The sequence below is a fragment of the Pleurodeles waltl genome, chromosome 6 (genome assembly GCF_031143425.1).
Source record: "Pleurodeles waltl isolate 20211129_DDA chromosome 6, aPleWal1.hap1.20221129, whole genome shotgun sequence".
Taxonomy (NCBI): domain Eukaryota; kingdom Metazoa; phylum Chordata; class Amphibia; order Caudata; family Salamandridae; genus Pleurodeles; species Pleurodeles waltl.
The window spans coordinates 604,715,611-604,739,247 of record NC_090445.1 but is presented as its reverse complement, the minus strand read 5'-3'; the positions used below and the strand labels follow the sequence as shown (position 1 = coordinate 604,739,247).

General features: G+C 45.5%; 1 protein-coding gene across 1 annotated transcript in view; it reads right to left on the bottom strand.

Moving 5' to 3' along the window:
* Positions 1-13,700: 13,700 nt before the first annotated feature.
* Positions 13,701-23,637, bottom strand: part of SARS1 (seryl-tRNA synthetase 1) — a 75,613-nt gene continuing 65,676 nt past the window's right edge. The window contains exons 10-11 of the mRNA XM_069238876.1: positions 21,021-21,150; positions 13,701-14,461 (exon numbers count right to left, since the gene is read on the bottom strand). Coding sequence (XP_069094977.1) covers positions 14,310-14,461; positions 21,021-21,150 — 282 coding nt within the window. The 3' untranslated portion in view covers positions 13,701-14,309. The remainder of the gene's footprint in view (positions 14,462-21,020; positions 21,151-23,637) is intronic.

Genomic DNA, 23,637 nt, shown 5'->3' with positions numbered 1-23,637 from the left:
TTCAGGGACCAAACCACAGCAAAGGCCTCCCTCTCAATGGCACTCCAACGCTGCTCCCTGGGGAGTAACCTCCTGCTAATGAAAGCAACAGGCTAGTCAAGGCCATCATCATTTGTTTGGGACAAAACTGCCCCTATCCCATGTTCAGAGGCATCTGTCTGCACAATGAACTGCTTGGAGTAATCTGGAGCTTTTAGAACTGGTGCTGTGCACATTGCTTGTTTCAGGGTGTCAAAGGCCTGTTGGCATTCTACAGTCCAGTTTACCTTCTTGGGCATTTTCTTGGAGGTAAGTTCTGTGAGGGCTGTCACTATGGGTCCATATCCCTTCACAAACCTCCTGTAATACCCAGTCAAGCCAAGGAATGCCCTGACCTGGGTCTGGGTTTTTGGAGCTGCCCAGTCCAGAATAGTCTGGATCTTAGGGTGGAGTGGCTGAACTTGGCCTCCTCCTACAAGGTGACCCAAGTAAACCACAGTTCCCTGCCCTATCTGGCATTTGGATGCCTTGATAGAGAGGCCTGCTGATTGCAGAGCCTTCAAAACCTTCTTTAGGTGGACCAGGTGATCCTGCCAGCTGGAGCTAAAGACCGCAATATCGTCAAGATAAGCTGCACTAAGACTCCAAGCCAGCAAGGACTTGATTCACCAACCTTTGGAAGGTGGCAGGGGCATTCTTTAAACCAAAGTGCATAACAGTAAACTGATAATGCCCATCAGGTGTGGAGAATGCGGTCTTTTCTTTTTCTCCTGGTGCCATTTTGATATGCCAGTACCCTGCTGTTAAGTCAAAGGTACTTAAGAATTTGGCAGCACCCAATTTGTCAATCAGTTCATCAGCCCTTGGAATGGGATGGGCATCTGTCTTGGTGACAGAATTAAGTCCTCTGTAGTCCACACAAAACCTCATCTCTCTCTTTCCATCTTTGGTGTGAGGTTTGGGGACTAAGACCACTGGGCTAGCCCAGGGGCTGTCAGAGTGCTCAATGACTCCCAATTCCAGCATCTTGTGGACTTCCACTTTGATGCTTTCCTTAACTTGGTCAGACTGTCTGAAAATGTTGTTTTTGACAGGCATGCTGTCTCCTGTTTCCACATCATGGGTACACAGGTGTGTCTGACCAGGGGTTAGGGAAAAGAGCTCAGCAAACTGTTGCAGCACCTTCCTACAGTCAGACTGCTGTTGGCCAGAGAGGGTGTCTGAATAGATCACTCCATCAACTAAGCCATCTTTAGGGTTTGTGGTGAGGAGATCAGGGAGAGGTTCACTCTCAGCTTCCTGGTCCTCATCTGTTACCATCAACAGATTCACATCAGCCCTGTCATGGAAGAGCTTAATGCAGTTCACATGGATCACCCTCTTGGGGGTCCTGCTAGTGCCTAGGTCCACCAGGTAGGTGACCTGACTCTTCTTTTCTAGCACTGGGTAAGGGCCACTCCATCTGTCCTGAAGTGCCCTGGGAGCCACAGGCTCCAAAACCCAGACTTTCTGCCCTGGTTGAAATTCAACCATTGCAGCCTTTTGGTCATACCAAAACTTCTGGAGCTGTTGGCTGGCCTCAAGGTTTTTGCTTGCCTTTTCCATGTACTCTGCCATCCTTGAACGTAGGCCAAGTACATAGTCCACTATATCTTGCTTAGGCTCATGAAGAGGTCTCTTCCAGCCTTCTTTCACAAGAGCTAGTGGTCCCCTTACAGGGTGGCCAAACAGAAGTTCAAAGGGTGAAACCCCTACTCCCTTCTGAGGCACCTACCTGTAAGCGAAGAGCAGACATGGCAAGAGGACATCCCATCTTCTTTTGAGTTTTTCAGGGAGCCCCATGATCATGCCTTTGAATGTTTTGTTGAATCTCTCAACAAGACCATTGGTTTGTGGATGGTATGGTGTGGTGAATTTGTAAGTCACCCCACACTCATTCCACATGTGTTTCAGGTATGCTGACATGAAGTTGGTACCTCTGTCAGACACCACCTCCTTAGGAAAAACCCACTCTAGTAAAGATACCAATGAGTGCCTTGGCTACTGCAGGGGCAGTAGTTGACCTAAGGGGAATTGCTTCAGGGTATCTAGTAGCATGATCCACTACTACTAGTATGTATAGGTTCCCTGAGGCCGTGGGAGGTTCAAGTGGACCCACTATGTCCACACCCACTCTTTCAAAGGGGACCCCCACCACTGGAAGTGGAATGAGGGGGGCCTTTGGGTGTCCACCTGTCTTACCACTGGCTTGACAGGTGGCACAGGAGACACAAAACTCCTTGACCTTCTGGGACATGTTGGGCCAATAGAAGTGGTTGACTAATCTCTCCCACGTCTTGGTCTGTCCCAAATGCCCAGCAAGAGGAATATCATGGGCTAAGGTCAGTATGAACTCTCTAAACTCCTGAGGCACTACCACTCTCCTAGTGGCACCAGGTTTGGGATCTCTTGCCTCAGTGTAAAGGAGTCCATCTTCCCAATAGACCCTATGTGTTCCTGTTTTCTTTCCATTGGACTCTTCAGCAGCTTGCTGCCAAAGGCCTTCAAGAGAGGGACAGGTTTCTTGCCCCTTACACAACTGTTCCCTTGAGGGTCCCCCTGTGCCTAAGAGCTCAACCTGATAAGGTCCTAACTCCATAGGCTCAGTTCCCTCAGAGGGCAGAACTTCTTCCTGGGAAGAGAGGTTCTCTTTTTCTGGTTGTATTGCAACTGGTTTCCCAGTTGTCTTTCCTTTTCTCTTGGTAGGTTGGGCCCTTTTTCCAGGCTCCAGCACTACTTTTTCACCCTGAGCCTTGCACTGTGCCCTTGACTTGACACACACCAGTTCAGGGATACCCAGCATGGCTGCATGGGTTTTCAGTTCTACCTCAGCTCATGCTGAGGACTCCAGGTCATTTCCAAGCAAACAGTCTACAGGGATATTTGAGTAGACCACCACCTGTTTCAGGCCATTGACCCCTCCCCAATCTATAGTCACCATAGCCATGGGATGTACTTTAGTCTGATTGTCAGAGTTGGTGACTGGATAAGTTTGTCCAGCCAGGTATTGACCAGGGGAAACCAGTTTCTCTGTCACCATGGTGACACTGGCACCTGTATCCCTCAGGCCTTCTACACTTGTCCCATTAAGAGCTGCTGCCTGTATTTTTGCATATTAGGAGGCCAGGCAGCCAGTGTGGCTAAATCCACCCCACCCTCAGAGACTAATGTAGCTTCAGTGTGACACCTGATTTGCTCTGGGCACACTGTTGATCCCACTTGGAGACTGGCCATTCCAGTGTTAGCTGGAGTAGAGTTTGAAGTGTAACCTTTCTTGGGACAGGCCTTGTCCCCAGTTTGGTGTCCAGGCTAATTACAGCTACGACACCAGGCCTTTTTGGGATCAAAGATTTTACCCTTGTACCCAAAATTGGATTGTGAAGAGACTCTGGGCCCACCCTCCTGTGCAGGTTTTTGGGGGCCTGTAGAAGACTCTTTACTATTTTTCCCTTTGGATGTCTCAACACTCTTCCCCTGGGGAGGCTTTGTGACCCCTTTCTTTTGGTCACCCCCTGTGGAAGTCTTGGTCACCCTAGTCTTGACCCAATGGTCCACCTTCTTTCCCAATTCTTGGGGAGAAATTGGTCCTAGGTCTACCAGATGCTGATGCAGTTTATCATTTGAACAATTACTCAATAGGTGTTCTTTCACAAATAAATTGTACAGCCCATCATAATCATTTACACCACTGCCTTGAATCCAACCATCCAGTGTTTTCACTGAGTAGTCCACAAAATCAACCCAGGTCTGGCTCGAGGATTTTTGAGCCCCCCTGAACCTAATTCTATACTCCTCAGTGGAGAATCCAAAGCCCTCAATCAGGGTAGCCTTCATGAGGTCATAGGATTCTGCATCTTTTCCAGAGAGTATGAGGAGTCTATCCCTACACTTTCCATTGAACATTTCCCAAAGGAGAGCACCCCAGTGAGATCTGTTTACTTTTCTGGTTGCACAAGCCCTCTCAAAAGCTGTGTACCATTTGGTGATGACATCACCATCTTCATATTTAGTTACAATCCCTTTAGGGATTTTCAACATGTCAGGAGAATTTCTGACCCTATTTATGTTGCTTCCACCATGGATGGGACCAAAACCAATCTCTTCTATGGCTAGGAGCTGTCTCTCTAAAGCCAATCTTTTGGCCATCCTGGCTAACAGGAGGTCATCTTCACTGAGGCTATCCTCAGTGATTACAGAGGTGCTGGACCCTCCTGTGAGGGAAACAGCATCTCTGACTATCATATTTGGAGACAGGGCTTGAGGGGCCCTGATCTCCCTAATTAGGACTGGAGGGGGGGATTCTCCTCCAATTCACTAGCTTCATCCTCTGCGAGGTCATCCTCAGAGGGGTTGGCTTTGGCAAACTCTGCCAGCAGCTCCTGGAGCTTTACTTTGGAAGGGTTTATGCCAGCTTTAATATTTTTTAGTTTGCAGAGAGACCTTAGCTCCCTCATTCTAAGATGGAGGTAAGGTGTGAGGTCGAGTTCCATCACTCTCTCTTCTGCAGTAGACATTATGTTTCTAAAAGTTGGAATACTTTTTAAGAATCTAAAACTATCTCTAGAACTTAATTCAAACTTTCACAACATTTTTAAGCTCTAAAAGAAATGCTAACAGGGACTAACACAAGGCCCTAGCAGGACTTTTAAAAAATTTATAAAAATAGCTCAAATTTCAAAAATCAGTTTCTAATGACAATTTTTGGAATTTAGTCGTGTGATCAGGTATTGGCTGAGTAGTCCAGCAAATGCAAAGTCTTGTACCCCACCGCTGATCCACCAATGTAGGAAGTTGGCTCTGTATGCACTATTTCAAAGTAAGGAATAGTATGCACAGAGTCCAAGGGTTCCCCTTAGAGGTAAGATAGTGGCAAAAAGAGATAATTCTAATTCTCTATTTTGTGGTAGTGTAGTCGAGCAGTAGGCTTATCAAAGGAGTAGTGTTAAGCATTTGTTGTACACACCCAGGCAATAAATGAGGAACACACACTCAAACAATTCTAGGCCAATAGGTTTTTGTATAGAAAAATATATTTTCTTAGTTTATTTTAAGAACCACAGGTTGAAGATTTACATGTAATACTTCAAATGAAAGGTATTGCAGGTAGGTACTTTAGGAATTTTGAATTAGCAAAATAGCATATACAGTTTTCACATAAATCACATATAGCTATTTTAAAACTAGACAGTGCAATTTTCAACAGTTCCTGGGGGGAGTAAGAGTTTGTTAGTTTTTGCAGGTAAGTAAACCACCTACAGGGTTCAAGTTTGGGTCCAAGGTAGCCCACCGTTGGGGGTTCAGAGCAACCCCAAAGTTACCACACCAGCAGCTCAGGGCCGGTCAGTTGCAGAGGTCAAAGTGGTGCCCAAAACGCATAGGCCTCAATGGAGAAGGGGGTGCCCCGGTTCCAGTCTGACAGCAGGTAAGTACCCGCGTCTTCGGAGGGCAGACCAGGGGGGTTTTGTAGGGCACCGGGGGGGACACAAGTCCACACAGAAAGTACACCCTCAGCGGCACGGGGGCGGCCGGGTGCAGTGTGCAAACAAGCGTCGGGTTTTCAATAGAAAGCAATGGGAGACCAAGGGGTCCCTTCAGCGATGCAGGCAGGCAAGGGGGGGGGGGGTGCTCCTCGGGGTAGCCACCACCTGGGCAAGGGAGAGGGCCACCTGGGGGTCGCTCCTGGACTGGAGGTCGGATCCTTCAGGTCCTGGGGGCTGCGGGTGCAGAGTCTTTACCAGGCGTCGGGTCTTTGAAGCAGGCAGTCGCGGTCAGGGGGAGCCTAGGGATTCCCTTTGCAAGCGTCGCTGTGGGTGCTCAGGGGGATCAACTCTGGCTACTCACGGTCTCCTAGTCGCCGGGGAGTCCTCCCTGAAGTGGTTGTTCTCCGCAAGTCGAGCCGGGGGCGTCGGGTGCAGAGTGTCAAGTCTCACGCTTCCGGCGGGAAACGCAAGTTGTTTCAAAGTTGCATCTTTGTTGCAAAGTTGCAGTCTTTGGTGAACAGAGCCGCTGTCCTCAGGAGTTCTTGGTCCTTCTAGATGCAGGGCAGTCCTCTGAGGCTTCAGAGGTCGCTGGTCCCTGTGGAAAGCGTCGCTGGAGCAGTGTCTTTAGAAGGGGGGAGACAGGCCGGTAGAGCTGGGGCCAAAGCACTTGGTGTCTCAGTCTTCTCTGCAGGGTTTTTCAGCTTAGCAGTCCTCTTCTTCTTAGGTTGCAGGAATACGAGTTCCTAGGTTCTGGGGAGCCCCTAAATACTAAATTTAGGGGTGTGTTTAGGTCTGGGGGTTAGTAGCCAATGGCTACGAGCTCTGAGGGTGGCTACACCCTCTTTGTGCCTCCTCCAGAGGGGAGGGGGGCACATTCCTATCCCTATTGGGGGAATCCTCCATCTGCAAGGTGGAGGATTTCTAAAAGTCAGAGTCACCTCAGCTCAGGTTGCCTTAGGGGCTGTCCTGACTGGCCAGTGACTCCTCCTTGTTTTTCTCATTATCTCCTCCGGCCTTGCCGCCAAACGTGGGGCCGTGGCGGAGCGGGCGGGCAACTCCACTAGCTGGAATGCCCTGGGGTGCTGTAACAAAGGGGGTGAGCCTTTGAGGCTCACCGCCAGGTGTTACAGTTCCTGCAGGGGGAGGTGATAAGCATCTCCACCCAGTACAGGCTTTGTTACTAGCCACAGAGTGACAAAGGCACTCTCCCCATGTGGCCAGCAACATGTCTGGAGTGTGGCAGGCTGCTAAAACCAGTCAGCCTACACGTGTAGTCGGTTGAGGTTTCGGGGGCACCTCTAAGGTGCCCTCTGAGGTGTATGTTACAATAAAATGCACACTGGCATCAGTGTGCATTTATTGTGCTGAGAAGTTTGATACCAAACTTCACAGTTTTCAGTGTAGCCATTATGGTGCTGTGGAGTTCGTGCATGACAGACCCCCAGACCATATACTCTTATGGCTACCCTGCACTTACAATGTCTAAGGTTTTGCTTAGACACTGTGGGGGCATAGTGCTCATGCACTTATGCCCTCACCTATGGTATAGTGCACCCTGCCTTAGGGCTGTAAGGCCTGCAGGAGGGGTGACTTATCTGTACCTGTAGGCAGTGTGAGGTTGGCATGGCACCCTGAGGGGAGTGCCATGTCGACTTAGTCTTTTTATTCCCACCAGTACACACAAGCGGACAAGCAGGGTGTCTGTGCTGAGTGAGGGGTCCCCAGGGTGGCATAAGATATGCTGCAGCCCTTAGAGACCTTCCCTGGCATCAGGGCCCTTGGTACCAGGGGTACCAGTTACAAGGGACGTACCTGGATGCCAGGGTGTGCCAATTGTGGAAACAAAAGTACAGGTTAGGGAAAGAACACTGGTGCTGGGGCCTGGTTAGCAGGCCTCAGCACACTTTCAAATCAAAACTTAGCATCAGCAAAGGCAAAAAGTCAGGGAGTAACCATGCCAAGGAGGCATTTCCTTACAATTAGGTACAAATTATATTTCTTGTTTGAGTAACAATTCTTTGACCTCATTGAGAAGTTCATTTGTTTCCTCCTTTAAATGGTTCTTTTTCCCTGGACCCCTTGATGGTGGGTATTAAAATTATATGCAATAACCGAATTGTATTGGGTTTAAAACCCATTTGTTTGACGTAATGTTCCTCCACTCCTGGAGACAATATGCAATCTTCCACCCACTGGTGTGTTGTGATGGTATTCGGATTTTTTGATGTTTTCTTTCACAATTGGTATATGTGATGTTGTCTCAGCTGCAGCGCAGTCATTTGTTAGCAGGGGTTGTACCTCCTCTAGCTGGTTGTCTTCTTCCCCTGGCTCTTCCTCAAAAATAACTTCTTCCTTGTTGCTGGTATTGCCAGCCTTGTTGTAAGAGGGGGGGGGGGGCTATGTGCCACTGTTTAAGCCTTGATGTGAACTCACTGGCTGGAAGCTACCCCTGGAGCCTGGTCTTCTTGCTGAGAAAGATATCCATATTCCTCCTTGAAACTGTAATGCGCCCATGGACTTTGCGGTTTTGCTGTCCTTTTTTAGTTGATTTAGGCTTTTATCAACAGATTTCCAGAATAACTGTTGTCCATTGAAAATAGGTGTTTACTATGTGTGCTTGGACCTGTGGGTTGAAACCTGAAATTCTCAGCTATGAGTGGTGTCTTAAAGTAAGCCCCATCATTAGCTGGAGACTAGGTGTGTCTGTTGCATTCAGTGCATATTTCAAGCTTGTATTCGCTATATTTTTTCCATTTTCCACCAAAGTTCTGCCCTCTTCTTGTATTGCTATGGGAGATGTTTAATTAATTCTCCTATTTCCTCCCAATGTTGGTGGTGTCTCTATTGGGCAAGGAATTAGAATTGGCAATACGTCACTGGTTTGCTGCACTCCTTTCCATCCTCCAACCCATGAGGTCCATTATTTTACTCTCTTTATCTGATTGAAGGGATATGTGCCCTTTTCCTAGTAGTTGAAGTTATTATTGAGTCTGCATACAGTTGATGTAAGTTGACCCTTTTGAAGAAAACTTGTATTTCTTCTCTGCCATGGGTGTGACTGCTATGCAAGTACCTGGATCTTTAAATGCTCCCCTGTCCTGATCCAGAATACGTGGAAGCATAGGCAGATATTGATTCCTTGTCTGACTTGGCCGCAGCGTTTCTCAGAAGAAACATGACTATGGCTTATCCTCTTCCAAATGTACGTTAAACCGGTCTGCTGCATTTTTTATTAAAATGTTATAAATGCCAATATCACCTGGGGGTGAGGGTTTGGATGGATAAGACTCTACATCCTCTTCAGGAGAATACCCTACTGAGTTTCCATATATTCTCATTCTGAAGGCTGAAACATTTCCTGTTCCTCTTCTTCCTCGTAGAAGAATTCCTCCTCTTCCACTTGAGGTTCAGGTGTGTGAGGGGGTTGAATTTCTTCGACTTCAACCTCAGGACACTCCTTGGTCATTGAAGGTTTCAGTGGGATTCTATATGCCTTCAGGCTTTCATCAAACTCTTCTTTCTTTTGGATCAAAGCGGACATTTCAGCCTCGAGTCTCTTCTTGTTTTCGATCTCAACAGGCGGCTCAACTGGACTGGCCGATGAGTGTTTTCTTTTCCACATCAAGAGTTCTTTCGACGTCTATTCTGACTGGGAGCTTTGCTGACCCGTTTGTGAAGCATGGTCTTTCAACGACAAAGCATCTGTTGCCCTTGCGCCTTTCGACCATACATGTTTTTTCTGGGTTGTTTCTCCCCCGAAGACCACCTCGAGGGCTCTGTGGGACTCCCTTTTGTGAGGGCATGTCTGTAGACGAGGAGCATTTCAATATTGAGGCTCGCTTTTGTACTCTTGAGTCTGACGTCTTCGACTCTTGTGCCTTTGCCTCCTTTCAGCTCTTCTTTGGCACCTCCTCCTTGACCTCAATGATCTCCTGATTACCCTTCAAAGTTTCCTCTTCAGCTCCTTCTTCTACATTTTCATCAATGTCGCTGGAAAGGCCCAAAGCTCGAAAGGCTGGTGCAATCTTTTGGTCATGTAAGGAGTGATGTACCATCCTTTGCTTCTTTCTCACCCTCAGCATCTTCAGGGCAAACACTGAGCAGGCATTACAATCTTTGCTCCGGTGGTCGACAGAAAGGCAAAGATTGCACACCAATGCTTGTCTTTTTGAGTATATCAGTGATGGCAATTCTTGCAGAACTGTAATAGTGTCTTCTTTATTATGCCACGCGAGGGAGGCCCTATCCGGGCATTCTCTGCAGTCCGACAAGGTAGATAAAATAAATATGCGCTCTCCCTTTGTTTTTAGGCCGACCCTTGTTGATAATGTTGAGTTCTCTTACTTAAGTTTTCATTTGCTTTCCTGTAAATTCTTCTAAGTTCTTCCTTCAATTGGAGACGTCTCTACCTAACATCCAGACCCAACAGTGGAAAAAAAGAATCTGAAGATGGTGACCTAAGGTGAGAACATCCGGAGGGAGTATGACGATGTCACAAGGAGACACCAAATTGAGGTTCCGTTGACGCCCACCAAACAAAAGTAGAAACAAAAAGGCTAAAATATTTAGTGGAATAGAAGAAATTCCGGACCCAAACACTAGACGGCGGAATAACAGAGTCAACAAGTAAGCTGCAGCCTATAACGATATTTCATTGTGTTACAACCATGCAGCAATTCATATGGTAAAGCCTAATGAATAAAAGTGTAAATAAAGGAAACCTATGCATGTTTTTAAATGTGCCCAAGATGCCCAAAATACTTAGTTTAGGAATAGTAGTTATTTGTACTAACTAGGGTAATCTAGGGTTACCCATACTAACATATGATTCAGGGGGTATTTTTCAAAATGATTTCTTTCTTGCACATTGGTTCCAAAAATGGAGAGAAATTACATTGCTGATAATAATTGCCACACTTCTCCAATAAAACGGGTTACTTGTGTGGATGTGCCTATCGCCCAAGACAGAAAAGGCATAAAAATGCAATGTAGAGAAATAAAAAAAAATTGCCTTGCAAATTGACTCATTTTGGAGATGTTGGTAGCTGCAGTATTTGTGCCCAGACTCAGCCTCCATCCAGAGAAATCTACTAAAACTAGACATTTCTAAAAATTAAACTCCCAGGAGAGTCCAGGGTGGTGTCACCTGCATGAATCCCACGAAGTTTTTTTTTTTTTTTTTTTTACACGTAATGCCCTGCAAACCTGAAACTTTGGCTAAAATGATGCATTTTGTTCAAATTTCTGTGAGGCAAAGTTTCAGAATTTGTGAGGATCCACAAAATGTATATCACCCAGCGTTCTCACACTTCTCCTGATAAAAAACATTGCCCCACCTCTAAGGATGGGACTACCACCCATAACATAAGCCCCAAAACGAGACTTGGAAACATCACATTTTTGCCATGAAAATTGCCCCATTTGGGCTATGTAGTTAGCTGTGGTATTTGAAACCAGCTCACCGCCACTCCACAAAACCTAACAAACCAAGATATTTCTGAAACCTAGATACTCAGGAGGGTCCAGGGTAGTGTGATTTCCATTGATCCCATGACGTTTTCATACCCAGAATGCTATGCACACCCCAAACGTGGCTAAAAATCACATATTTTTGCATATTTCTATAGAGGAAAACTCCAGAACCTGTGCAAATACACAGAATTCCTCTCACCCAGTGGTTCCCACCCTTCTACCAAAATAACAGTAACCTCCCTTGTGAAGCTGGGCCTACAGCTTGCGACATGGATAAAACCGGACTTTGAGTTGCCTTGGCATTGTCCCCAATTTTCTTTTCCTCGCACCAGGTAAACCTCCGCCCCTCAGACTGTTGGGGCCTTTTTCGGGTGGGCACAGCCTATGACCCGATGCTAGAGGGCTGTCCACACCCCTTCTTTCATATTTATTTCTCCTTTGGCATCTAGCGGGCCTTCTATCCCCAAGCTCCCTCTAACAGGAAGATTTAGGGTATTTCCCCCTTTTTTAGGGTCGAGCCTGCTTTGCATGCGCTCGCGCATGCGTATAGCAGGGAGACTCTTTAGTATTTAGAAAAGGGCTTCGAGCCCTGTCAACTTCACGTCAGTGCTTTTTATTGGTTCGTGGGCTTCCCTAATTAAATCAGCTTGCTTTCATTAGTCGAAGGCACGCATAGGTCATGCCTTTTCCGGTGGCTAGCCCTCCTCGAGCGCAGCGACCAAGTACAGAAAACATGCGAGGCTCGCTGTTTTCCATCCGGCTGGTGGACTTTTTTTTAAAACTAATTTACGAGCCCGATCTCGCTTGGCAGAAGTCGAGCGCTTTACCTACTTGATTTCACTTTTTCGGGTTACGTGCATAAATGCACTTTTGCCCGATAGGTGAAAAGTCGGGTTAGGAGTTTACAACGCGATCGGCTCTAACACGAGCAAACGCGAGACCCGATGCATTGTAAATGCTTGTTTACCTCATGTGCACTAGATGAGCCGTTGACATCAAGTAGGAGCAGTGCCGCTGGAAGGGGGTAATGCCCCGTTTCTAGTGGTACCTCTCTTAAGTGGATCCCTGCTCTGGGATCAAAGATACAAAGATAGTGCGCTTGACTTGTACTATTTGCCAAGCGAATTAAAGCGGCTAAAAAATCTGGAACTCCTAGCTTCACGATGGGGAATGATTCAAGCATTTGAATCTATACAAGACCAAATGCAGAATAACACAGAGAACACCCCAGACCATTTTCAGACTTTTTATGCCTCATCAGTGATCTGTTGCTTGAGACCTTTGGTATAGCAAAACAAGTCTCGTGTCTGGGAAACCTGTCACACTTCAGCATCTCACTGGAACAAACAAATAAGTGAGTGAAATTCTCGATTTGATCTCAGCCACTCGTACTTTTTCTAGGGCTCACTGCAGTACACAGTTAGTTTGCTTACTGCACACACAAGGGACCACTTATATGCAAAATTAACCCCTGTTCTACCCCAACAAGGAAATACCAGTCACACTTTTTACCTCAGAGATGCCCTAGCAATGTCAAAAACCATGTAGACAGACACAAAGCGTAAAATATGGTGGTTAAAGCAGTTGCAGAGTGTGCAAATGGTTATAACTCACTCATGGCTCTGCTTCTTGGGAGTTAGGGGCTCACCCAACGTACTGGCACATACCTTATGACTTCGTGTCATTTTCACTCTTATACCCTGTTCCATCGCAGAAGTTCATCTTTACTTGTTTGGCAGATTCTCTTATTTCTAAAGCATTGATGTCACATGGGGAAAGAACTCCGATTCCCTATCCCTTCAAGGCACCTTACTGTCCGTTTTTTTATCCTTCCCTTGCCTTCTCATCATTTATGTTCAGTTATCTACTGACTCATCTGATTATCCTTTTTAGATAGAGCCTAGCAGGCAGCACAGCTGTTTGGCTGCACTCTACATATTGTGGGCTTCTCACGAACTAAGAGGGACTTGCAGCCTGCCCACTGCTTACCATTGGTTGGCTTTAATATCACTCATTTGCCTGCTTCTTATTTAATGGTTAGCCTTCTTCCCCATCTTGTGTCTGTCAGCTCCACAGAGCATTACCAATTTACTGGTGTCTCAACTGCTCACTTTCAGGAAACTACTTTTTTCTTTTGTCCTAAACACTCCCGGGGTGTGCAGGTGTTTTCAATCTGTGTGTAAACTGTGTCCCGTGTCACAACAAATCTAAAGTCTTTGTCAAGATAAACTGCATCATTGTTTATGGCATACAGATTTGGACTGTTAATAAATTTTAGATTACACAGAATTTCCACCAAACTGTGATAAGACAGTAGCAATGCAACTTGTATCATGCACGCTGTGGAACATAGATATGCTAACAAAGGTCAGTCCTGTAAGCTCCTGTTTTTAAACTTTGTGAATAAAGTGTGCATTGAACGAAATTCGTTTTTTGCAGGTGAAGCTAAATTTTTCCTGACAGAAGAATTTCAGCATGTTCAGTATGCCATTGCTGATGATATTAGCTACGTCAGAATATGTAAACGTACGTCAGAATATGAAAACGTTTTAAACCACTTCTGATTGGATGATCGTTGTATGGATTTCTTTTATGACCGTGTTTTTGTTTGACATTTCTCTGCATTTTAAGGGGGAATGCTGACAAAATATCACTGATATATAATATTCAATATGGAAAACACTTCCACTGCGCAAATGTACACACAAATACACAAAATGTGCACTCAGATTTGACATTACAATGTTGCTTTATTGAATAGTGGTCTCAGTCACCAATAATAAAAGTTGTAGGTCCATGCCTAGAATAATAGTTTGCGATACAGGATTTATATAAAATCAAATTACACCTCAACTCATTTCTGTTTTACCAAGGTTAACCAACATTGCTGGGAGCAGCCAGACAAGCACTTTCGAAGGACTCCCACTCTCTTCCCAGAGTTTGGTACAAGATGGCATTTTTTGACATCTGAAACAGAAGTAGGATTGCATAGGGGTGGAATCAGAAACTATACATGACCAGAAACGACATATCATTAGCGACAGTGGCCATACCAGTGAATAAAATGTCATACTATTTCAGGTGGTGACGACTCGTCTCCATAATCTGAAAAGGGGTCAAGTGTAAGGACAGGGTCCACAATCTCCAGTACTTGCTCGCTCTCAAGGCATACTAGGCGCTGTGCACATTATTGGTCAAGAAGAAGAGATGAGAGCTCGCGGGATGAGGTGCTCCTTTTTACACATAAAGAAACACACGCCTCCAGGGTAGATCACTGGTCATAATAATTTAGGAGGAGCGGGACGGCAGAGAAGCAGCTGTAGCCTAGAGAGGCTCCATTTAAGCGTCATTTACTTCCATGTTCTGCATTTGATCTTCCAACACCGCAGCACTAGGTTTCTTTTTGGTTCCTTCTTGTTGCTTCTTCTGTTTTTTCGAAATCTCCACATCAATAGGTGCAGGTTTCACAAACTTAATTAACTCTTTCATTCCTAGGAAAAAAGTATAAAAGAGTTAATACAGTGATGCAGTTGTATAAGCGATAAATCAGAAATAGAAACTAAAAAGACTAGAGAGGGAAATGGGGACAACACGCATCTCCATAAAACAAATCAGATTTTGGTCTGGGTGGGAAGCCTTGGAACCACCTGGGAAGTCATCTCTAGAGAACTAAGAAGTGCTGTGATGCCATACCAAAGACCAACTGTACCACCAACTACAATCAGGATAAGTGGTATCCATCATGTACTGAAATAGTCGGTAAAGAGATACTGTGTCAATCTACGTCATAATGAAAATGTCACTTACCCAGTGTACATCTGTTCGTGGCATCAGTCGCAGTAGATTCGCATGTTCTGCAATAGCTCGCCATCTGGTGTTGGGCCGGAGTGTTACAAGTTGTTTTTCTTCGAAGAAGTCTTTCGAGTCACGGGACCGAGTGACTCCTCCTTTTGTCTCCATTGCGCATGGGCGTCGACTCCATCTTCGATTGTTTTTCCCCGCAGAGGGTGAGGTAGGAGTTGAATTGTAGTAATAGTGCCCATGCAATGGAGTGACTAAGTATGCACCTATTTAAGGTTGAGATGATACATATATAAATAATTGAAGGTAACTTCTAAACTGCTACAGGCTCCCGGGGAGGCGGGTGGGCACATGCGAATCTACTGCGACTGATGCCACGAACAGATGTACACTGGGTAAGTGACATTTTCAGTTCGATGGCATCTGTCGCTGTAGATACGCATGTTCTGCATAGACTAGTAAGCAGTTATTTCCCCAAAAAGCAGTGGATCAGCCTGTAGGAGTGGAAGTAGTCTGAAATAATGTTCTTAATACGGCTTGACCTACTGTGGCTTGTTGTGCGGATAACACGTCTACACAGTAGTGCTTGGTGAATGTGTGAGGCGTAGACCATGTGGCTGCCTTACATATTTCTTGCATTGGGATGTTTCCTAGAAAGGCCATGGTAGCACCTTTCTTTCTGGTTGAGTGTGCCCTTGGTGTAATGGGCAGCTGTCGTTTAGCTTTAAGGTAGCAGATTTGGATGCATTTAACTATCCATCTGGCTATACCTTGTTTTGAAATTGGGTTTCCTGCATGAGGTTTTTGAAATGCAATAAAGAGTTGTTTAGTCTTTCTGATGTTTTTTGTTCTGTCAATGTAATACATCAATGCTCTTTTGACATCTAATGTATGTAGTGCCCTTTCAGCTACGGTATCTGGCTGTGGAAAGAACACTGGAAGTTCCACTGTTTGATTTAGATGGAACGGTGAAATAACCTTTGGCAAAAATTTAGGATTGGTCCTTAGGACGACTTTATTTTTGTGTAGTTGTATAAAAGGTTCCTGTATTGTAAACACCTGAATCTCGCTTACTCTTCTTAAGGAAGTAATGGCGATGAGAAATGCCACCTTCCAGGTTAGGAACTGTATGTCGCAGGAGTGCATGGGTTCAAAAGGTGGACCCATAAGTCTAGTTAGGACAACATTTAGGTTCCATGAAGGAACAGGTGGTGTTCTTGGTGGTATAATTCTCCTAAGGCCCTCCATGAATGCTTTAATGACTGGTATCTTATATAGGGAAGTTGAATAGGTAGTCTGCAGGTATGCAGATATTGCTGCAAGGTGTATTTTAATGGAAGAGAAAGCTAGGTTAGATTTTTGTAAGTGAAGCAAGTAACCCACTACATGTTCTGGAGTTGTGTGTAATGGTTGTATTTGATTAATATGGCAGTAGCAAACAAACCTCTTCCATTTACTTGCATAGCAGTGCCTGGTGGATGGCCTTCTGGCTTGTTTTATGACTTCCATACATTCTTGGGTAAGTTGTAAGTGCCCGAATTCTAGGATTTCAGGAGCCAGATTGCTAGATTCAGCGATGCTGGATCTGGGTGTCTGATCTTTTGGTTGTGCTGTGTCAACAGATCTGGCCTGTTGGGCAATTTGATGCAGGGTACCACTGATAGGTCTAGCAGCGTTGTGTACCAGGGTTGCCTTGCCCAAGTTGGTGCTATCAATATGAGTTTGAGTTTGCTTTGACTGAGTTTGTTTACCAGGTAAGGAAGGAGAGGGAGAGGAGGAAAAGCGTAAGCAAATATCCCTGACCAGTTCATCCATAGGGCATTGCCTTGGGATTGTTCGTGTGGGTATCTGGATGCGAAGTTTTGGCATTTTGCGTTCTCCCTTGTCGCAAACAAGTCTATCTGAGGTGTTCCCCAGAGTTTGAAATAAGTGTTCAGAATTTGGGGGTGAATTTCCCATTCGTGGACCTGTTGGTGATCTCGAGAGAGATTGTCTGCGAGTTGATTTTGGATCCCTGGCATAAACTGTGCTATTAGGCGAATTTGGTTGTGAATTGCCCAATGCCAAATCTTTTGTGCTAGCAGGCTTAACTGCGTGGAGTGCGTCCCCCCCTGCTTGTTTAGATAATACATTGTTGTCATGTTGTCTGTTTTGACGAGAATGTATTTGTGAACTATTATTGGTTGGAAAGCTTTTAGTGCTTGAAAAACTGCTAGAAGTTCTAGGTGATTGATATGCAGTTTTGTTTGATGTACGTTCCATTGTCCTTGTATGCTGTGTTGATCGAGGTGTGCTCCCCACCCTGTCATGGAAGCATCTGTTGTTATTACGTATTGTGGCACTGGGTCTTGGAAAGGCCGCCCCTTGTTTAAATTTATGTTGTTCCACCACAGAAGCGAGAGGTAAGTTTGGCGGTCTATTAACACCAGATCTAGAAGGTGACCCTGTGCTTGAGACCACTGTGATGCTAGGCATTGTTGTAAGGGCCTCATGTGCAGTCTTGCGTTTGGGACAATGGCTATGCATGAAGACATCATGCCTAGGAGTTGTAATACCATCTTTGCCTGTATCTTTTGTGTTGGATACATGCGTTGTATGATGGTGTTGAAATTTAGAATTCTTTGTGGACTTGGAGTGGCTACTCCCTTTGATGTGTCTATTATGGCTCCTAGGTATTGTTGTACCTTGCGCGGCAGAATGTTGGATTTTGTAAAGTTGACGGTGAACCCGAGTTTGAAGAGGGTTTGTATGATCTGATTTGTGTGATTTGAGCACTGTATGAACGAATGGGCCTTGATTAGCCAGTCGTCCAAATATGGGAACACATGTATTTGCTGCCTTCTTATGTGTGCAGCGACTACCGCTAGACATTTGGTAAAGACTCTTGGTGCGGTTGTTAATCCGAAAGGCAGTACCTTGAATTGGTAATGTATTCCTTTGAATACAAACCTTAGGTATTTCCTGTGCGATGGGTGTATTGGTATATGGAAATAAGCATCCTTGAGGTCTAAAGTTGCCATGTAGTCGTGTAGTTTTAGCAATGGCAATACTTTTTGTAGCGTGACCATGTGGAAGTGGTCTGATTTGATGAAAGTGTTCACTACTCTGAGGTCTAGGATTGGTCTCAGCGTTTTGTCCTTCTTTGGTATCAGAAAGTACAGTGAGTAAACTCCTGTGTTTATTTGTGTGTTTGGCACTAATTCGATTGCATTCTTTTGCAATAGTGCCTGCACTTCTATCTCCAGGAGATTGGAATGGTGTGTTGTTAAATTTTGTGCTTTTGGTGGTATGTTTGGAGGGAATTGTAGAAATTCTATGCAATAACCATGTTGGATAATTGCTAGAACCCAAGTGTCTGTAGTGATTTCCTCCCATGCTTTGTAATAATGACCTATTCTTCCCCCCACTGGTGTTGTGTGGAGGGGGTGAGTGACATGTGAGTCACTGTTTAGTAGCATGGGTTTTGGGGCTTTGAAATCTTCCTCTATTTCTAGGGAATTGCCCTCCTCTATATTGTCCCCGAAAACCTCCTCTATACTGTCCCTGGTAACTGGACGGTGTGGCTTGTGAGGTGCTGGCTTGTGTGCTTTGACCCCGAAACCCCCCTCGAAAGGGCGTTTTACGGAATGTGCTGTAATTCCCTCTGCTCTGCGGGGAGTAGAGTGCGCCCATGGCTTTGGCAGTGTCCGTATCTTTTTTGAGTTTCTCAATCGCTGTGTCCACTTCTGGACCGAACAGTTCTTTTTCATTAAAAGGCATATTGAGAACTGCTTGTTGAATCTCTGGTTTAAATCCAGACGTTCGGAGCCATGCATGCCTTCTGATAGTTACAGATGTATTAATTGTCCGTGCAGCTGTATCTGCAGCGTCCATGGAGGAGCGGATCTGGTTGTTGGAAATGGCCTGTCCCTCCTCAACCACTTGTTTTGCCCTATTTTGTAAGTCCTTGGGCAGATGTTCAATGAGATGTTGCATCTCGTCCCAGTGGGCTCTGTCATAGCGCGCAAGTAGTGCCTGGGAGTTCGCGATGCGCCACTGGTTTGCAGCTTGTGCTGCGACTCTTTTACCAGCTGCATCGAACTTGCGGCTTTCCTTATCTGGGGGTGGTGCATCTCCAGATGTGTGAGAGTTGGCCCTTTTCCTAGCTGCTCCTACAACGACAGAGTCTGGTGGCAGCTGTGTAGTGATGAAAACCGGGTCTGTAGGAGGCGCCTTATACTTTTTTTCCACCCTTGGTGTGATTGCCCTACTTTTGACCGGCTCCTTAAAGATGTCTTTTGCGTGCCGGAGCATACCAGGGAGCATAGGCAGGCTTTGGTATGAGCTGTGGGTGGAGGAGAGTGTGTTGAATAAAAAATCATCCTCGACCTGTTCTGAGTGGAGGCTTACGTTGTGAAATTGTGCTGCTCTAGCCACCACTTGAGAATACGCGGTGCTGTCTTCTGGTGGAGATGGCTTCGTAGGGTATGCCTCCGGACTGTTATCTGACACTGGGGCGTCGTATAGGTCCCATGCGTCCTGATCTTGGTCACCCTGGCTCATGGTGGTGTGAGCTGGGGAGTGTGATGGAGTTTGTGCTGGTGAGACGTTAATCACGGGCGGAGGAGAGGGTGGTGGGGTAACTCTTTTCACCACTTTTGGTTGTGGTGTCTGTTCAGTCTGGAACTCCAACCTTCTCTTTCTCCTAATGGGGGGAAGGGTGCTTATTTTTCCTGTCCCCTGCTGTATGAAGATACGCTTTTGCGTATGGTCCACATCAGTTGCTTGTAGCTCTTCCTCAAACCTATGCTTCTGCATTTGGGAGGTTAGCGAGTGCTCTTCTGTATAAGAGCCTGAAGCTGGGTCGCTTGCAGTTTGTTTCGGCATCGAAACCCTGTCTGCGTGTTTTTTCGGCTCCGAGGTGACTTTTTTCTTTTTCGGGGCCGAAACCTCTCGGCGTCGATCTGTTTCGGTGCCGCTGTCTCGGCGTCGAGCCGTGTCCACACCGGCATCTCGGTGTCGAGGCTTGTCTCCAGCACTTTCTCGGTCCCGAGAAGGCTGCGTGCCGGTGTCTCGACCGGAGTCGGACGATCTCGGCACTGTTTGGGCCTTTTTCGGTGCCGACGGTCGGTCACCGAATTTATGGGTGGAGCCATGGCCGGATGGCAGTGGCGTCCCCTGGGCCTTGTAAATGTTTCTCTGTGTGGTTTTCGACGTCTTACTCACGGTTTGTGTATCGTCGAATCCTTCGGAGTCTGAGTCTTGGATCGAGAAGGTACCTTCCTCTTCCTGTTCCTCGAACTCCCGTTGGGCTGTCGGTGCGGACGCCATCTGAAGTCTTCTGGCTCGACGGTCTCGGAGTGTTTTTCGGGACCGGAACGCACGACAGGCCTCGCAGGTGTCTTCGCTGTGCTCAGGTGACAGGCACAGGTTGCAGACCAAGTGTTGGTCTGTGTAGGGGTATTTATTGTGGCATTTGGGGCAGAAACGGAACGGGGTCCGTTCCATCGGCGTTCTTCAGCACGCGGTCGGGCCGACCAGGCCCCGACGGAGGATCGAAAAACTACCCCGAAGGGCACCGGAGCTCTTCGATCTTCGATGCGGTGTGGAATCTAAGTACGCCGATCCCGAACGCAACAATACCGACGAAAATCTTCCGAAATTAGCTAATTTTCCGTTCCGAAACTCGGAGCGACAGGAACACGTCCGAACCCGATGGCGGAAAAAAAACAATCGAAGATGGAGTCGACGCCCATGCGCAATGGAGACAAAAGGAGGAGTCACTCGGTCCCGTGACTCGAAAGACTTCTTCGAAGAAAAACAACTTGTAACACTCCGGCCCAACACCAGATGGCGAGCTATTGCAGAACATGCGTATCTACAGCGACAGATGCCATTGAACATATAATTTTGAGACAGCTGCAGCTCAACAGTGACTGGTGTGGGGCACAAAAATGGACACTGCGATAGCATGGTGCCTATAGATTTACATAACAAGGCTTGTACCTGAAAAATATACCAAACAAATAATGAAAAGCAGATCAGAGAGTGTCTAGGGACGGTCTTTCCAGTCGAATTTCAAGTTTAACTATTACAAAGGAAACCCAAAAGGTACAAAACAGACTTAAAGTCTGAGCCTCCAATAAGACACAGAACTTGGTATTTAGCACCTCCAAGTCTTCTCTCCTCCAACTGCCTCCATAATCTTCCCTCCTTTTGCAGTGTCATGGTACACATGGCAATACATGACACAGCGGGCAGGCTGCTCACCGGGTGGCATGAAGTGCCGCAGTTTCTCTGGAACCACAATGCCATCGTCCGTCTGGTAGTTCTCCAGGATGGCACAAATTGCTCGCGTTGTGGCACACATGGTGGCGTTCAACATATGCACAAAGTCCACCTGTAGAAGAACACAATTAGGGTCTGCCAGGATTGGGTGCTAGGTTTAACATTAGATCTAGAACTTTGAATGGCGCTGTAAAACTGAACTAGGACCAAGTATGTCCAATACACGATTCTACCAACTAACATTTCTTGCATGCTAAAGTGGTAACAACACACATCAGACTACTGCATACTTCCACCATACATTCTATTTTTAATTATTGATCCTGTTGAAACATCTGATCAACCAACAGTAAAGCTATGAAAGAGAAAACAAAATCATTGTTTCAATGGGTCAAGCAGGAAGGTTTTGTGAAGTTAAACAAAGGTTTCTTAAACCAGTAACTGCTGTAGTGCAGAGCTATAAAATAATGACGCCCTCCCGGTAGTCAGAGGAAGGTAACTTGGGTTTTAAAATGCAATTTCTCAAATGTGCTTTGCGTTTTTGTTTCCGAAACCTATTTAGGAACGCATGACAGTTCACGCGACCCTCTCAAAGGCAATGGCATGAACCTTCTTCTGGGTTAAACCAAGATATTGCATTATTGACATGGCCAAGATGCCTATGAACCAAGCTTTGCCGTGCATACCTAGAACAGAGGAAGAAGTGCGCCGCTCATTTTTAAGAAGGAAGATTGCAGAGGGCAATTTTACAATGCCAGAGTTTAGTCGCTTTCCAAACTAAAACATTATCAAGCATGATACCTGTATCTATGTACATATATACCGTTGCCTGCAAAGCAAGAAACGTGCAAGGAACTAACCAAGTGCTGAAAATGGTCTTGGGCCCCAGTAATGCTCGTCCTAGCGAGTTTGGGACCTGAAGTGGTGCACCTTCAGTCTCTTTTGGAGCAGTTCTCATGTCAGTGTCCATCTAGGTTAAGAAAATCATTGCCCTCAGGTAAAATGTATAGCTTTCGGTTTATTTCAGTTTATATCGGGGTTTTGCAAAGCACTGTATATCACTGTCTTGTGGAAGTCTCACAGTACTCTTGGATAGGGGTATGTAGGAAGCAGAATGTATAATGATTCACAAGGTAAAAGAACACATCAGTCCGCAGAGAAGTAGAGGCTGCTGGGAGGAACCTTTGGCAAGTATATTGACGTATGGAAATATCTGGAAGGAAAGGAGACTAATAAAAGGACGTGGCTGTACTAGGATTCTGACCGGCAAGCATTTTACAGTGTGGATGCTTTAGTGACAAACACTCTTGTGCCCTCTGGATGACAGCAAGTCTTTCCACCCTTTATACTTCTTGTGCCTGTAGATGGTGTCTTCACAAACAGCAAAGTTTATACTGCGCCTTAAACTGATTTGTCCAAAATAGCGTATCCTGAGATTTGAGTTTTTCTCCATTCTTGCAGATTATCCTGTTTCAATAGCTCACTTAAGGCATCACCCTTGACTGATGCACACTCGTAAGAGCGTATTTGAGCGAAGGTTTTGACTTTGCATGATCTGCAAGTTTTTGGGCAGAATTTTCCAGGAAGATGCACGCCGGGTGTCATCATGGTCAAGAGGCAAGCACTGGCTATGCTCATTGTTGATCGAAGGGACACATTTTAGCACAAGAGGCAATTCTTTTTTCAAAAACTTGGCTCCAATTGCAGAACTTCCCATTAACTTTGGAATAAAATAGAAGACATTCTACTAAATCCTTTGAACCTCAATCTCTCCCTCCCACCCTACTCCCCCAACAAAGCTTGGCTTTCTGATATCTCTTACGTAGTTTCTAATGTGTAATTTTCTTTGATTACTTCAGTTCTGCTGGTTCGGACTGAACAGGACAACAAAAAAAAGCATGAAGTCGGTGCAGAGGCTTCGCGAGTTTCCACTCAAGGACAAACAGTATCACTGCAGACACACCCATGACAGAGAGACAACATTTATTCTTTAAATATAAATATACTATGCACAATTTCAAAATAAATTACTAAGTGGTTGAATAACACAAATCAAATAAAGCTCTGACCGATATTAGTTGCGGTATTATTGTTGCAGGTCAGTAACTTGCTCCTATCATAATTCTAAGAAGAGAAACTGGCATCTCTATGTGGACAGAACTGACTAGAAGTTTTATGAAGCCGTCAGACATTTATGTGAGCTTTCATTTACTCTTATATCTGACTACACCCCCAATGCGAGAAAATTCTAAAACGGTCATAATAACGGTAATAACGATGACAACACTAACAATAATAATAAAATTATGACAACTTAGACTGCTCAGTCTAAGATGTTTTTGGGGACTGCCTTTTCAAATTAAACATTATCATTGGAGTTTCTTTCCTAGGAGTACCGATTACAGAAAGCTGATGGGAGCTCAAATGGCTGTCACCTTTAATGTTCTTTTTTTAATCCGTAAAGAGATGTGAACAATATTTCCATAAAATGTAACTTTCAAAATGTGTAACGTATCAATGCTCTGATTGCCCAAGGTGTGTAATCAGGTCAACAGTGAGAGGTATACAGCAGTTTTGTGATTAATAAATAAAGTGAAAT